We start from the raw sequence: 16,201 nt of genomic DNA, 5'->3' as shown, positions 1-16,201 counted from the left end.
CCCTAGGCCCATAATTAACCAGGATACTAGTTAATATTTACTTTTCTTTAGGAAAGGGAAAAATCCTAACATTCATTCAACCACTATTCTTTGCCAGATGCCTAGGTGGGTTCTGTCATCTAACTCTAATGAAGGAGATATCACTGCCATTTTACAGATACCCATATGGAGGGGGAGGGGTCACTAAGAAGGTGGCCCAGGGCACACAGCAAGCGCATGCACACTCACTCAGGATCGGAACTGAGGTCTTCCTGGCTCTAAAGACCCTACCTTTTCATTAAACCATAGCTTTCTCCATGGCATAACTTTTACTCATGAACTTTAAAACAATGAAACCCATATTCTTAATAATTATTTTAAGAATATGTGTGTGCATGAGAGATGATGCAAATCTGCTAAAATGTTTTTAAAAATAATTACATTTAAAGAATTTAGTTAAGCCTTTTCTTCCGACTGAAAGTATCTTTTTACTGAGGAAATTCACAGTTTTGCTTTGCAACTCTGATTTAAATAAAAACTATTTTTCTTTTTCACATTTATTTTGCCGATATTATGTTAACACGGAACAGAGACGGATGTTACCAAAATACCTCAATTATCAATGGTAATGTTTTATATTTTTGCCATGCTATGTGTAGCAGGCGTACTAGATCCATCAGAATGGCTTAATATTTTTAAACTTCTCCTTGATTATAAAAGAAAATACCTTTCATAAAATGTTTGGAAAATCCAGTAAAATATAAAGAAGAGTAGCCATCCATACATCCGTTTGCAGAGATTATAACCACTGTTAACATTATGCTATCTTTAGACACAGTCCTATTTCTATGCATAGTTAAGATCATAAGGTATTTGTATTTTCTTTTTTTTTTTTTTAAAGAATCTCAAATTTTGACATTGTTACTACCTCTTAAAACTCTGAAACACATACTAAAGTATTTAAAAATGAATTGTCAGGAAATCTGCGAGAATGCAAAAAAAAAATGATGAAATACAGGAAAAAGAAAAAGAAAACTACAGAGAACTGATCTAGGTGATCCACAACCTAATTAGTAGTTGTTTCATAAATTAAAAGGATGAGGAAAGGAAATTTTCAAAGAATACTCAACTTTTCCTAGAACTGAAAGAAACAAACTTTCCCATCTGAAAGTTCACATCACGAGGCATCGAGCATGATCAATAAGTAAAACACAACTTGGGAGAAGTTTCAAAAAAAGAGATGATCCTCAAAGTTTCTACAGGGGAAATACAGGGCAAACAAAGGTTCAAGACTGGCACTGAACTTCTCTACAGCAATACTACAAAGAATGTCATGGAGGTAATACTTTGAAATTCTGAGAGAAAACGGTTTCCAAACAAAAATTCTACACCCATACTACCAATAAGAATGAGAACAGAAACACAGTTCTGTTCCAAGAATGGTTACCTCCTCCAGGGCCATCCCAAATCTACACCTATTTTTAGAGCAATTCCTCCCAAAGAACTGAGGGCTGACCCAACAGCTTCTGCACAATGAAAGAGGGACCACAGAGAACAGAAAGAGAGAGGGAGACAGTCATGAAGGGAACTCCCACCCTGCTCACTGTGGACTGCAGTGGGAAGGAGGGATGGTATTGAGAGAGGGGAGCATGGGGCACAGACAGGGTGAAAAGGACAACTAGAATTTAAAGGAGCCAGTCCCTAACTACTCTGGCCAAACAGTGAGTAAATACCAGAATGTTCTGGGTCTGAGAGGCAAGTGAGCCCCCCAGTTAACATTTGCCCTCCACCTTGACAGCACAGATGGGAACAGCTTTCAAGATAAACTACAAAGCTGCAGCACTCACAACAGTATAGCACTGGCACTAAACAGACACACAGAGCAAGAGAACAGAATAGCAGAACCAAGAAATAAACCCACACTTATATGGTCAATTAATGTATGACCAAGGAGACAAAAATATGCAATGCAGAAAAGAAAGTCTCTTCAACAAATGGTGTTGGAAAAACTGGACAGCTACATGGAAAAGAAAGAAACTGGACCACTTTCTTCCACCAGACACAAAAATAAATTCAAAATGGATTAAAGACCTAAATGTGAGACCTGAAATCATAAAACTCCTAGAAGAAAATATAGGCAGTAATCTCTTGGACATCTGCCTTAGCAACATTTTTCTAAATGTGTCTCCTCAGGCAAGGGTAAGAAGAGTAAAAATACACTACTGGGACTAAACCAAAATAACAAAGCTTTTCCACAGTGAAGAAAACCATCAACAAAATGAAAAGGCAACCTATTGAATGGGAAGAGATATTTGCAAATGATATATCGGACAAAGGGTTAATATCCAAAATATATAAGAATACAGCTCAACACCAAGAAAATAATCCAATTTAAAAATGGGCTGAGAATCTGAATAGACATTTTTCCAAAGACATACAGATACCAGCAGACACATGAAAAGATGCTCAACATCACTAATCGTCAGGGAAATACAAATCAAATCACAACGAGATATCACCTCACATCTGTGAGAATGGTTAAAGTGAAAAAGACAAAAAATAACAAGAGGTGCCTGATTGGCTCAGTCAGGGGAGCATGTGACTTTTGATCTCCGGGTTGTAGGTTTGAGCCCCATACTGTAGAGATTACTTAAAAAATAAAAATAAAAAGAAAGAAAGAAAAAATAAAAAACACTGGCAAGGATTTGGAAAAAAGAGAATGCTCATACACTGTTGGTGGCAATGTAAATTGATGCACTGTGGAAAACAGTGTGGAGGTTGTTTAAAAAATTAAAAATAGAAATATCATACAATCCAGTAACACCACTACTGGGTATATACCCAAAGAAAATGAAAACATGAATTTGTAAAGATATATGCACCCCTATGTTTACTGCAGTATTTACAATAGCCAAGAAATGGAAGCAACCTAAGTGTCGATAAACAGACAACGAAAATGTAGAATACATATTATATTTATATATATACATGTACATATATATAATACATATATATATTAGGTATATATATATAATGGATTATTAATCAACCTTAGAAAAGAAAGAGATCTTGCCATTTACAACATGGATGAACCCAGAGGGTATTATGCTAAGTAAGTCAGAGAAAGCCATCTATCACATGATTTCTTTGTATGTAGAATCTAAAAAACAAATGAATAAACAAACAAAAAGCAGTAACAGACCCATAAATACAGAGAACAAACTGATGGTTTCCAGAGGGGAGAGGGTTGGGAGGATGGGCAAAATGGGTAAAGGAGAAAGGGAGATTCAGGCTTCCAGTTATGGAATAAACCACAGGAACAAAAGGTATAATGTAAGGTATTACAGTCAATGATATGGGAGCACAGCATAACATATAGAGTTGTCAAATCACTGCATTTGTACACCTGGAACTAATAAACATTGTGTGTCAACTACAACTTAAAAATGGCAAAAAAAAAAAAAAATTATAATAAAGATACTTCAGACAATCAAGTTCTCAAAAACCTGACTTTCCATGCACCCTTTTCTCAGGAAACTGATTAAGAATGTGCTCCACCAGGGTGCCTGGGCGGCTCAGTTTGTTAAGTGTCCAACTTCAGGTCAGGTTGCGATCTCACAGTTCATCAGTTGGAGGCCAGCACTGGGCTTTCTGTGTCAGCGTGGAGCCTGCTTTGTACCCTCTATCTCCCTCCCTCTCTGCCCCTTCCCCGCCCATGAGCTCTCTGCCCCCAGAATAAACAAACATTAAAAAAAAAAAAAAAAAAAAAAAGAAGGTGCTCCACCAAAATGAGAACCTGTTCAAGAAAGAGGAACAAGTGGGGTGCAGGAGACAGAGCCAGCACTGAAGAGGCAGTGGGGTCCAGGATGGTGGTGAAGGGAGACTCCAGAATGGAAGCTTGCAGAGAAGCGGGAGGGCTGTCAGCCCAGAAAGAACCCAGTGCTAGGAAACCAGCTTACAGTCTCTCCTCAGGAAAGCTGTTGAGAAGGAATGAGAAGGAGGGAAATAATCAGTCATAAATACATACAAAGTTAAGCAGGTGAAAAATGAGGCATTGCTAACCTCGGGGGGAAAGAGCATATTAAGAAAGGAGACATGGCTACGGTCCATGACTGGGTTCATCACAGTGATACAGTCACCGTCGCGTATAAAGAGGTCAAGCAGGCCTGTGGGAGAGAGACGGGAGGGGTACAGAGGGAGTTAAATTTGACACTAAACATGAAGGAACACAGAAACACTGCTTGGTTCCACACGTTAATATCTAAGTAGTTAAATTCACAGAATCAAAAAGTGGAATGATGGTTACCAGAGGCTGGGACGAGAGGGAAATGTGCAGTTTCTATTGCCAGGCCTAAAGTTTCAGTTGAGCACGATGAACAAGCCCTAGAGACTTGCTTGTTACAACACTGTGCCTACAGTCACCAATAATGTTTTGCACACTTAAAAATTCAAGAGGGTAGGGCGTCTGGGGGGGCTCAGTTGAGAGTCTGCTTGATTTTGGCTCAAGTCACGATCTCACGGTTCGTAGTATTGAGCCCCACATTGGCCCCTATGCTGACAGTGCAGAGCCTGCTCTCTCTCAAAAATAACTATTTTCAAAAGAAAAATTAAGAGGGTAGATCTCGTGTTAAGTGTTCTTACTACAATAAAGTTAAAATAAATAAAAGACGAAGGTAAGCTCCCAAGGAAACAACTTAAAGGTCTGTAAGCTGTTGCCTTCAGAGAGGGGGGACAGGTTACAGGGGCTTGTTTGAGGAATGGTATTTGTCTAATAAGCCTTTCAGCACCATGCCTTTTTAGAAACTCTGTATACATGTAATTTTTATAAAGATAAAAAAGCAACATGTTAGCATACTACAGCAGAAATAGAATTGATGTTTTTCTTTTTTTTCAAAGGGCACCACTCTATTCTTCCATATTTTACATCTAAAGAGTGTATTATATTTTCAAAGTACTTTCATGTGTCATGTGAATCTCAAAATCCTAGGGACTAAACTGTCTTATCCTAACCTTATGGACAAAACAAAACAAAACAAGCCCCCCCACACACACACACAAAAAAAGTGCCTTGAGGATCTGTGATAGAAATAAAGTCAAGTACTCAGTGAGGTATCCTGAACCTGAGCCTGGTTTCTGGACTCCGGGTATCCCACTTTTCCTACCAGTCCAGGATGCGTTTTCTCAGTTCCATGTTTGTCTCATACTCCAATGTGACCGTCCCTTAGTCACTTCTATAGTAGTGACTGGTAAGGACAGCCTCCCCCAACCAGTGAACCTCAGGACATTCTGCCTCCCTCCTTCTTTGAAATTCTCCAACTGTCTCTTCCCCCTCCCCCGCCCTGGACTCTGGTAACTATAATCAACAATAACCAGACAAAGTCACTGAGCTTTCCAACAACCCAAAGCAATGACAGCGTCTCAACAGCGTGAAGCCTGTGAACTGGCATGCTGCCCAGAAAAGGCAAGTATCAGAAATGGTCCAAGTTAAAGAAATGATTTTCTGACTAGCCAACTGAATGGTTTAGCTTTGTTAATGACCAATTTTCATTTTACTTAGACCTGTAAATTACAGGTTATATCATTATAACATATTAACATACGTTATGATACATGTTATAATGATATAAACTGCCTAATATATAGTAATTATAACCCTATGTGTATATTATCCTGTCTCCTTCCAAAATAATAATTTGAAGTTTTATTTCACTAAACTTTAGCCCCCCAATGTCTAACAAAAACAATTTCCAGAATCGGATTACATTCTGAGTGGACCCAATCATCTGAAGCAGGTATTCTTCATGTCTAGGGGGTGGTTTTCTGGAAAACGTGGAAGACTATCATATTTAAAAGTTGGTAAAAGTTAGTAATTTTGCCAATGTAAAGGGATTAAACATGGGGCTTTAGTTACATATGAAAATAAGAAAAGTCAACATGCATCTGATCTAGTTCTTAGCTGTATGTGGAAACGAGGGGGAACCTAGAGGTGTTTCTCTCGCAATGACGACTGTTACTGGCACTGTGCTTTTCTTCCTCACTGGATTGATGTATGAAGCAAACTAGGCATCAGCTTTCAGACCAGAAACATTTTCGAGAAAAATTGCCCAGGATCCTTCTGAGGCTTTAGAAAAAGAGGAAGCAGCAGCCATCACCTGACTGTGATACCATCTCAAACCTGGAAATTCTTCTGGCTTTGGGTATTTTAAAGACTCTTAGTTTTAAGTAAGAATAAACCCTGGCTTAAAAAAAAATGGATGAGTGGTTAAAGAAGATGTGTTATATATACACCATGGAATATCACCCCTCCATAAAAAAGAATGATAACATGGACGGACCTTGAGGGCACTATGTTATGTGAAATAAGTTAGACAGAGAAAGACAAACACCGTATGATTTTACCTTATGTGGAATCTAAAAAACGTAACAAGTAAATTTAAAAAAGAAAGACTCCTACACACAGAGAACAAACTGGCAGTTGTCGGAAGGGGTGTGTGTAGGGTACTGGGTGAAATGGGTAAAGGGGATTGAGAGGTACAAACTTCCAGTTATAAAATAAACTAAGTTACAGAAATGAAAAGTACAACATAGGGAATACTGTCAATAATATCATAATAATTTTTTTAAAGTTTTTTAAGGTTTATTTTAGAGAGAGAGAGCATGAGCAGAGGAGGGGCAGAGAGAGAGGGAGACACAGAATGTGAAGCAGGCTCCAGGCTCCGAGCTGTCCGCACAGAGCATGACGTGGGGCTCGAACTCAGGCACCGTGAGATCATGAGCTGAACTGAAGTCAGATGCTTAACCAACTAAGCCACCAGGTGCCCTCTGTAATAATTTTGTACTGTAACAGAGGGTAACTACACTTATCATGGTGAGCGCTGAGTAATGTATATAACTGTCAGATCACTGTGTCACACATTTCAAACTAATAGTATATGTCAACCATACTTCAGTTAAACAATTCTGCCTTTAAAAAAAAAGTTTACACTTCATTAAAGAATGTAGTTCCCATCTCCACCCTAATTCCTTTCTCTGCTTTGTTATTCTTCAAAGCACTAGTCATATTTTAATACATATTTTACCCATTTGTTTACTATTTCTCTCTTCCACTGAACCCAAAGTCCAAGAATGCCAGTGTCTTTCTGCTTTGTTCAAGGGTCTCCCTCTACTGCCTAGAACTGTGTGCTCACACAGCAGGTGCTCAATAAATAGTAACTAAATGAGGGGCGCCTAGGTGGCCCAGTCAGTTAAGCGTCCAACTTCGGCTCAGGTCATGATCTCACAGTCCCTGGGTTTGAGTCCTGTGTCAGGCTCTGTGACAGCTTCGGATTCTGTATCTCCCTCTCTCTCTCTGCCCCTCCCCCACTTATGCTCAGTCTCTCATTCTCTCTCAAAAATAAACATTAAAAAATGTTAAATAAGTAAGTAGTAACTAAATGAATGGATGAGTGAATGAATGAGGAAAGGCTTGAGAGAACCCATGAACTCACTGAAATTACAGTAAAAGGCAATGTGTTTATGTCCACATAAGGTCTACAGCTTTCATCAGACATTCAAAAGGGGCCAGGGTTGAAAAGAGCTTCAGAACCACTAGCCTGGCAAGTTCTCGTTCAACCCAGTTTCTAGAATATCTCCAAATCCTTAGAACACACAGATGTATTTCTGCCTTCGTGTGATCGCTCACTTCCCATATGAAATGAAACAAATCTAAAATTACCACAGCTTGCCTCTGCAGTTTTAGAAGCTGTGGCTCAAAACCAGTAGGAAATTTACCCCAAACAGGTAGCCCCCTGCCCTACCCCTCCTCTTCACAACACCCTTCCATGTTGCTCTTCATATGGCTTCTTCAGAAGGAAAAAACAAGGGGGGGGGGGGGGGAGGCTTCTTGTTCCTCCCGGCCTCAAAGTTGAAACACGTAATACGGTTTTATCTATTAATGCCCAGCCTGCCTCATTCTAACAAGGTGTCAGAAAAGCATTAATCATATTAATCAACTCTGTTAACTAGGATTAATACTGTGAACACTCCTTAGCATCAAAGTGTTAATACCGTTTTTAAATCCCATGTCCTTAAAAAGAAAGACACACTTACCCAAGGATCTACCACCACCACCACAAGCAGCCACTCCCCCTGTTGTCTTTCCCACTGCAGATCAAGCCTTCAAGGATGCCTCCCACTCTTTTCATCTTGTCCCCCACTCCCAAGTTCTCTCTCTCTCTCTCCACTTCCTCCAAAGCCTTGTAGGGCAGAGGTTGGTAGAAAAGAGAAGCCAAAGGAGACAGGTGGTAGAGAGAAGCAAGAAAATAAGAAAAAAGAGGGGGCAAGAAACAGCTCCTGCAATTGGGAGCCACCCACTCCCTGCCAAATGTAATCACACTGATCTAATAAACTGTATGCCAAATGTTAATTAGTTTCATCCTAAAGGGGCACCTGGGTGGCTCAGTCGGTTAAGCCTCCCACTCTTGATCTCGGCTCAGGTCATGATCTCACAGTTTGTGAGTTCAAGCCCCGCATCAGGCTCTGTGCTGACAGCAGGAGTCTACTTGTGATTCTCTTTCTCCCCTCTCTCTCTCTGCCCCTCCCCTGCACATGAATGCTCTCTCTCTCAAAATAAGAAACTAAACTTAAAAAAAAAAAATAAAGTTTCACCCTAGGTAAATATCATTTATTTAAAGGTCCGTGACCTACTGCCAATTGTTTAAGGTCTGGAAAGGTTATCCGAAGATTCCTTTCACAGTTTTAGCAGCCGTGTCCAAGGACGAAAAGCCAAGCACTCTGGGCAAACACACATCAGGTTACTACTTGATGGGACATGCCATGCACATTCTCACCTCCATGGCCTTGTTCATGCCATCATCCACCTGAAAACCACTGCCAAAATACTTTTTATCTTTTTAGGCCCGGCTCAAATATCAAATTGCCTCCTCTGAAAAGCCATCTCCAGCCCTACCAGCTCGGATCCACCGCTTCCTTTCCTGTCCTTTTTTTTTTTTTTTAATTGTCAAGTTGGCTAACATACAGAGTATACAGTGTGCTCTTGGCTTTGGGAGTAGATTCCCTTGACTTATCGCTTATGTACAACACCCAGTGCTCATCCCAACAAGTGCCCTCCTCAATGCCCATTTCCCCCTTCCCTCCCCCATCAACCCTCAGTTTGTTCTTTGTATTTAAGAATCTCTTATGGTTTGCCTCCCTCTCAGTTTGTAACTATTTTTTTTCTTCCCTTCTCCCATGGTCTTCTGTTAAGTTTCTCAAATTCCACATGAGTGAGCACATATGATACCTGTCTTTCCCTGACTGACTTATTTCACTTCGCATAATACCCTCCAGTTCCATCCATGTTGTTGCAAATGGCAAGATTTCATTCTTTTCCACTGCTGAGTAGTATTCCACTGACTGTATGTATTATATATGTATATCACATCTTATTTATCCATTCATCCTGTACTTCTAAAGCACTCGATTCCTACCCCAATTGCCACCAGATCAGAGTGGTTATTCATATACATACTTTGTTGATAAGTTATGAACTTGAGGACACTTTATTCACTTTTTCTTCTCAGAACTTAGCCCTATGCCTTATCATATAAAAGGAACTCAGTTAACTAACTTGAGTGTCATGATACAATTCACAGCAAAATTAAGTGATAATAAGAGCCCCCCAAAATACACAGCCCCCCAGAAAAACCAAACGCTACCTCTTTGGAACACGGAACACTGCTGTGATCTTTCTCCATTATCAGCCATCTAAGAACATTTGGAACAGAGAGATTTTTCCAAGTTGGCCAAGGGTTGACAAATCTGCCATCCTTTCCTTTCTTTGATTTAGTTACATCTTCTTCTAGTCTGTAATCCAATTTGAAACTTTTCCTGGAAAACCTAGAAGAATCACTTCCTACAGAGCTCCGTGCTGAATTTTGGCGTTTTCTTACTGCTTCTTTAGGATACTGGCTGCTTGTCATCAGAGATTGGTTGCTTTCATTTTCATCCATGTCCTTTTCAGAGCTAAAAAACAAAAAAGGGGGGGGGGGCGGAGGGAATACTGACTTTAACATAAAGGCATTAAGACTCATTACACAGCATCCACAGTATTTCTTCGCTAATAAAAATTTTCTCAAATTTACAAGAACATTCTGTCTCTGTCAACGCAAACTTTCTTCCTGCAAAATACCACTTCTGAATCCAGAATTACTGCTTGCTAAATAGGAAAAAATGTTTGCTTTATCTTTTCTTGCCAAACCATTTAGATATTCCATATCTGCTGTAACTGAAAGCAGTACTCCACCAGCCAGCATTTAAACACACGAATTTTTCCATTTCAATATCTTACAGAATTAAAGCACCTTCCTGAATGCGTAACATTTTCATACCCGAATTTTAAAAATACTATTGTTAATAATACATAGTGAGAAGGACTGCCTTAGTTCCTTGAGTATAACTCAGTAATTCCAGTGATTTATATAGAACTCCGCTAGGCCTGGTCATTTTTACTTTGAAAATAATCTTTAAAAAATCTTTAAAAAAATAATTTTACTTTGAAAATAATTACCAGTGCCCCTAAAAAAGCACACTGAGTTCAAGCCCCAGGAAAGGAAACAATAACAGTAATGGAGAAACATTTCAGTCATGTATTTAAGTGGTTAACGATACAAATTTGAATTAACTCAGATTGAGAACTGCCAAGACAGTGTAGTATGTATCCTAGCTGTGTGACCTTAGGTAAGTTTCCTACCCTCTCTGTGCTTCGATTTCCTCATTTATAAAATGGAGATAATACCACCATCTCTGAGGTTTATGGAGAGGTTTTAAAAAGCTAATACAAGCGAAGCCCTTAGAAACATGCATGTAACATTATATAACAAATGTAACACATATACATACATGGTAACAGCTCTACAAATGCTAGCTGTTGCAGCTGACCTTATTCCCACTACCACCACCACTGCCCCCAGACTCAAGGAAGCAAAATCCTTGATTTTGATTTATATAGGACTCCAGATACATAGAAGTGATAATATATTAAGAACATGCATTTAAGGGCGCCTGAGTGGCTCAGTCGGTTAAGCCTCCGGCTCTTGATTTCGGCTGAGCTCATGACCTCACATGAATTTGAGCCCTGCGTGAGGCTGGGCATTGACGTGCGGAGCCTGCTTGTGATCCTCCCTCTCTCCATCTCTCTCTGCCCCTCCCTCTGCTCACTTGTTCTCTCTCTCAAAATAAACATAAAAAAAATTTTTTTAAAGAATAAGCATTTATTGGGGGCACCTGGGTGGCTCAGTCAGTTAAGCTTCCAACTCTTGATTTTGGCTCAGGTTATGATCTCACAGTTCATGAGTTCGAGCCCCATGTTGGGCTCTGCACTGACAGTGTGGAGCCTGTTTGGGATTCCCTCTCCCTCTCCCTCTCTCTCTCTCTCTCTCTCTCCCCCTCCCTCCCTCCCTGCTCCTCCCCCACTCACACACTCTTTCTCTCAAAATAAATAAATAAACTTAAAAAAAAAAGAATATGCACATATATGCCATGAATTTCATTTCTTTCCTATTCCACTAAATAAACATTTGCTTTCTGTCTAGTTTAAATGCACTGCATACACATAGTACACTTCATAACCCCTGAGAAAATAAGCACAACAGAAAGCCAAATATTTTTATGGCCACAATGATGTTTACACAGAAATACCATCCAGGAGAGAAAGGGAAAGAACATAAACACTAGGATGAACACGTATGCTGAACTAAAACTTTTTCCCAAACCATCTACAGTAAAATAGTCTCTGGCCTGGACAATAATGGGTGTTAAGAAAAGAAACCAGGGCTGACAAAAGCTGAAGCACACACGGTTGGTTGCTCAGCCGCCCACTGTCTGCTGCAGAGCCCGACTGCTAGGAGAGCCTAACAAGCTTTAGATCTGGGGCAACCACCCACCTCTCTCTAGTCCTCAATATTCTCGCCTGTAAAATACCTACTTATCTCATGGGGGTTCAAGGATCAAATGACATAACGTACATAAAGGACTGCCACCCACCAAATGATAATTTTTTCCCTAATCCTGCTAACTGGCCATATACCTAAATTCCTTAAATTCCATACGAAAGCAAAGAATCTGGGTGAGTTATCTCAGTTCTTCTCAAAGAAGTGCTCTACCTGGGTCATAATTAAGTTCAGGCCCAGGACTTTACAAAGCACTAGGGCAAATACCGTCCATTTGAACCCCAGTACATTTAACAGACGCAAACACACCAAGTTGGGAGACTTTTATTTCCCCAACAGAGTAGTATGTCTAAGAGATGGCAGAGCTGACCTGATGCCACCTGCACTTTGTGATGAAAATCGGCTTGTGAGATATGTGCATATTTATATAAACACATTTACACATACGTGTATATATACATGTACATATAAATACATACATAATATTGCTACCAACTATGTAATAAATTTTTGGCCCAATGTTTTATTTTTAATGTTTATTTATTTTTGAGAGACAGCGACAGAACATGAGTGGGGGAGGGGCAGAAAGAGAGAGGGAGACACAGAATCTGAAGCAGGCTCCAGGCTCTGAGCTGTCAGCACAGAGCCCGACACGGGGCTCAAACTCACGAGCTCAGATCATGACCTGAGCCAAAGTCAGAAGCTTAACTGACTTAACCACCCAAGTGCCCCATTTTGGCTCATTGTTTTAAACAATTAGAGGATAAGGAGAAAGGAGAAATGGGCCCTCTGACTCAAAAACCACAAAAGCAAAGCCAAAATGGGGTTTTGGGACAACATCCAGCCATCCAATGTGGATGTAAGAAGTAAGGGAGGCTTGTGAGAGCCAACAGTAAAGGTGTGAAGGATGGGATTAGATCTGGGGCCTGGCCCCCTGAATAGCCAAAGTAATTTTGAAGAAGAAGACCAAAGCAGGAGGCATCACAATCCCAGACTTTAGCCTCTACTACAAAGCTGTAATCATCAACACAGCATGGTATTGGCACAAAAACAGACACATAGACCAATGGAATAGAATAGAAACCCCAGAACTAGACCCACAAACGTATGGCCAACTCATCTTTGACAAAGCAGGAAAAAACATCCAATGGAAAAAAGACAGTCTCTTTAACAAATGGTGCTGGGAGAACTGGGCGGCATCATGCAGAAGGTTGAAACTAGACCACTTTCTCACACCATTCACAAAAATAAACTCAAAATGGATAAAGGACCTGAATGTGAGACAGGAAACCATCAAAACCCTAGAGGAGAAAGCAGGAAAAGACCTCTCTGACCTCAGCCGTAGCAATCTCTTCCTCGACACATCCCCAAAGGCAAGGGAATTAAAAGCAAAAATGAACTACTGGGACCTTATGAAGATAAAAAGCGTCTGCACAGCAAAGGAAACAACCAACAAAACTAAAAGGCAACCAACGGAATGGGAAAAGATATTTGCAAATGACATATCGGACAAAGGGCTAGTATCCAAAATCTATAAAGAGCTCACCAAACTCCACACCCAAAAAACAAATAATCCAGTGAAGAAATGGGCAGAAAACACAAATAGACATTTCTCTAAAGAAGACATCCGGATGGCCAACAGGCACATGAAAAGATGCTCAACATCGCTCCTTATCAGGGAAATACAAACCAAAACCACACTCAGATATCACCTCACGCCAGTCAGAGTGGCCAAAATGAACAAATCAGGAGACTATAGATGCTGGAGAGGATGTGGAGAAACGGGAACCCTCTTGCACTGTTGGTGGGAATGCAAACTGGTGCAGCCACTGTGGAAAACAGTGTGGAGGTTCCTCAGAAAATTAAAAATAGACCTACCCTATGACCCAGCAATAGCACTGCGAGGAATTTACCCAAGGGATACAGGGGTACTGATGCATAGGGGCACTTGTACCCCAATGTTTATAGCAGCACTCTCAACAATAGCCAAATTATGGAAAGAGCCTAAATGTCCATCAACTGACGAATGGATAAAGAAATTGTGGTTTATATACACAATGGAGTACTACGTGGCAATGAGAAAGAACGAAATATGGCCCTTTGTAGCAACGTGGATGGAACTGGAGAGTGTGATGCTAAGTGAAATAAGCTATACAGAGAAAGACAGATACCATATGGTTTCCCTCTTATCTGGATCATGAGAAACTTAACAGAAACCCATGGGGGAGGGGAAGGAAAAAAAAAAAAAAAGAGGTTAGAGTGGGAGAGAGCCAAAGCATAAGAGACTCTTCAAAACTGAGAACAAATTGAGGGTTGATGGGGGGTGGGAGGGAGGGGAGGGTGGGGGATGGATATTGAGGAGGGCACCTTTTGGGATGAGCACTGGGTGTTGTATGGAAACCAATTTGACAATAAATTTCATATACTGAAAAAAAAAAAAAAAAGATCTGGGGCCTGGCCTGAGACGTTAAGGAGGTCTGGTTACACTGTAGGCAATGAAGAAAAACTGAAGGAGGGGCGGCGCCTGGGTGGCTCAGTCAGTTAAGCATCTGACTCTTGATTTCGGCTCAGGTCATGATCTCACGATTTGTGGGACTGAGCCCACGTCAGCTAACAGTGTGGAGGCTGCTTGGGATTCTCCCTCTCCCCTCTCTCTCTCCCTCTACCCTGCTTGCTCTCTCAAAATAAATAAACTAAAATTTAAAAAAAAAAAAAAAAAAGAAGGAAAAAGAAAATTGAAGGAGCTTAAAAAGGAGATAACCGACAGCAGGATAAAAACAAAAGGCTGTGGCTAAACACTGGAGCCAGGGAGATAAACTTGTGAGTAGGAATGGGCAGCCCAGAAAATCCAGTAGTGGCAAAGCACGCTGTTACATGTTTGGCACATTTCATTTAAATTAATGCTCCTGGCAAAATTTCAGGGTAGGTAGGATAATCCCCATTTCTAACTGAAACACCAAAAGGTAGAGAGCAGCCCACTCAAAAGATGAGAAGGCAGTGACAGTGAGAAGAGAAAGAACCAAATAAATCCAAGAGATAAGAGGATGAATCAGAAAGACCTGAGTCTCTGAATGGTCCTGAACTTCAGACCATTTGTAAGGCAGGGTGGGGGATAGGTAAAAAAAAAAAAAAAAAAAGGGGGGGGGGGAGGAGGAGCAGGATCCAGAAACGACAGCACCAATAACTGAGTAAAGGAATTAGGGGAAAGCTAGTGTTTGGAGTACATAAGAGAAGGTGGAATTATGACCCAGTGAGCTTGCGAAAGGGTTTGAGACAACAGGAAAGAATCCAAGCAGAAGTGCTCACGGGCACCAAATGGAAATGATGACCCTGGGACCCAGGTTGCTTTGGGGGTGATAAAAGCGAAGGTAAGAGAACAGAGAGGTTTTCAGGGACCCGGGAGTAAAATGAAAGTGAAAAATGGGTTCACTGATCTGGTTAAACCTGAACAACAAATTTTCTCAAAGTTGTCTTTTCATGTGTCCCCATTTTCTTTCCTCCCATCCGCTCAGGCTCTCACCCCAATCAATTCTGTTAACAGTTTTCTAGCAAAAAGCCATCCTCTCTCAACACGCCCTTCACCCCAACACACACAAAATCCAGTCTTCAGAAATGATATTTTTAAAAGCAAATCTGATAAAACAAACAAAGCAGGAAAACCTCCAGAAGATTGCCTTGGTTCTCAGAATGAGGGCAAAGGTCGGGAAGATGGTCTATGAAGGTGTTTCTAGCCCTGCCCACACTCTCCCCTACTTCAAACACAAGCCTTAATCTTTCTCAAATGCATCATGTTCCTACCTCGGGGCCACTTATTGCTATCACAGGGCCTTTGAGCATGATTTTTAAAATATTGAGTACTCAGAGATATATCCTCAGGATTATGTACTACCTACCGTGAAAGTGTTCAAGCAACACAAAATGTTGGTGCTATGTTGTCCCATTTCACACTATGCACTGTGAGTGTGAAACGATAAGAAAAAACCAGGACATGGAAACCTGAACCATCACAATCTGGACTTGGTTCATCTGGAGGAAAAGTACTGGCAGTCCATTCAGTGAACATGCAAAGTGACAAGGTCTATCAACAGGTGCTCCAGTGACAAAGTGAGCCTCGGCCAGTGGAGATGTATGGGGCCTGCCTGAGAGCTGGGTCACGTGAGAAGGCTCCTCATCAAATCTGTCTTCTGGTCACTATGTAGTGGACGGTGACAATCTCACAACGGTCATCTCTAAACATCAAAGATAAAATGATGGGAAAACTAGGACTGAAGATGAGCAGATTCTACGTATGGCCC

The 16,201-nt window shown here is 40.7% G+C and overlaps 1 protein-coding gene and 1 long non-coding RNA gene across 7 annotated transcripts in view; both read right to left on the bottom strand.

The window, feature by feature from the left end:
- Window positions 1–16,201, bottom strand: part of NAPEPLD (N-acyl phosphatidylethanolamine phospholipase D) — a 79,826-nt gene that overhangs the window by 15,211 nt on the left and 48,414 nt on the right. For all 6 annotated transcript variants that reach the window (XM_045052298.1, XM_045052295.1, XM_045052297.1 and 3 more), the window contains exon 2: window positions 9,675–9,981. In XM_045052298.1, the coding sequence (XP_044908233.1) occupies window positions 9,675–9,968 (294 nt within the window). In that variant the 5' untranslated portion in view covers window positions 9,969–9,981. The remainder of the gene's footprint in view (window positions 1–9,674; window positions 9,982–16,201) is intronic.
- LOC123383857 lies at window positions 3,787–5,469 on the bottom strand. The gene is made up of 3 exons (XR_006594148.1): window positions 5,142–5,469; window positions 4,042–4,145; window positions 3,787–3,956 (listed from the first exon to the last, which is right to left on the bottom strand). It is a non-coding gene; the product is annotated as an uncharacterized LOC123383857 (long non-coding RNA).

The sequence above is a fragment of the Felis catus genome, chromosome A2 (assembly GCF_018350175.1).
Source record: "Felis catus isolate Fca126 chromosome A2, F.catus_Fca126_mat1.0, whole genome shotgun sequence".
Lineage (NCBI taxonomy): Eukaryota > Metazoa > Chordata > Mammalia > Carnivora > Felidae > Felis > Felis catus.
Note: the sequence above shows the minus strand (reverse complement) of the source record. Positions and strands in the feature narration are given on the sequence as shown.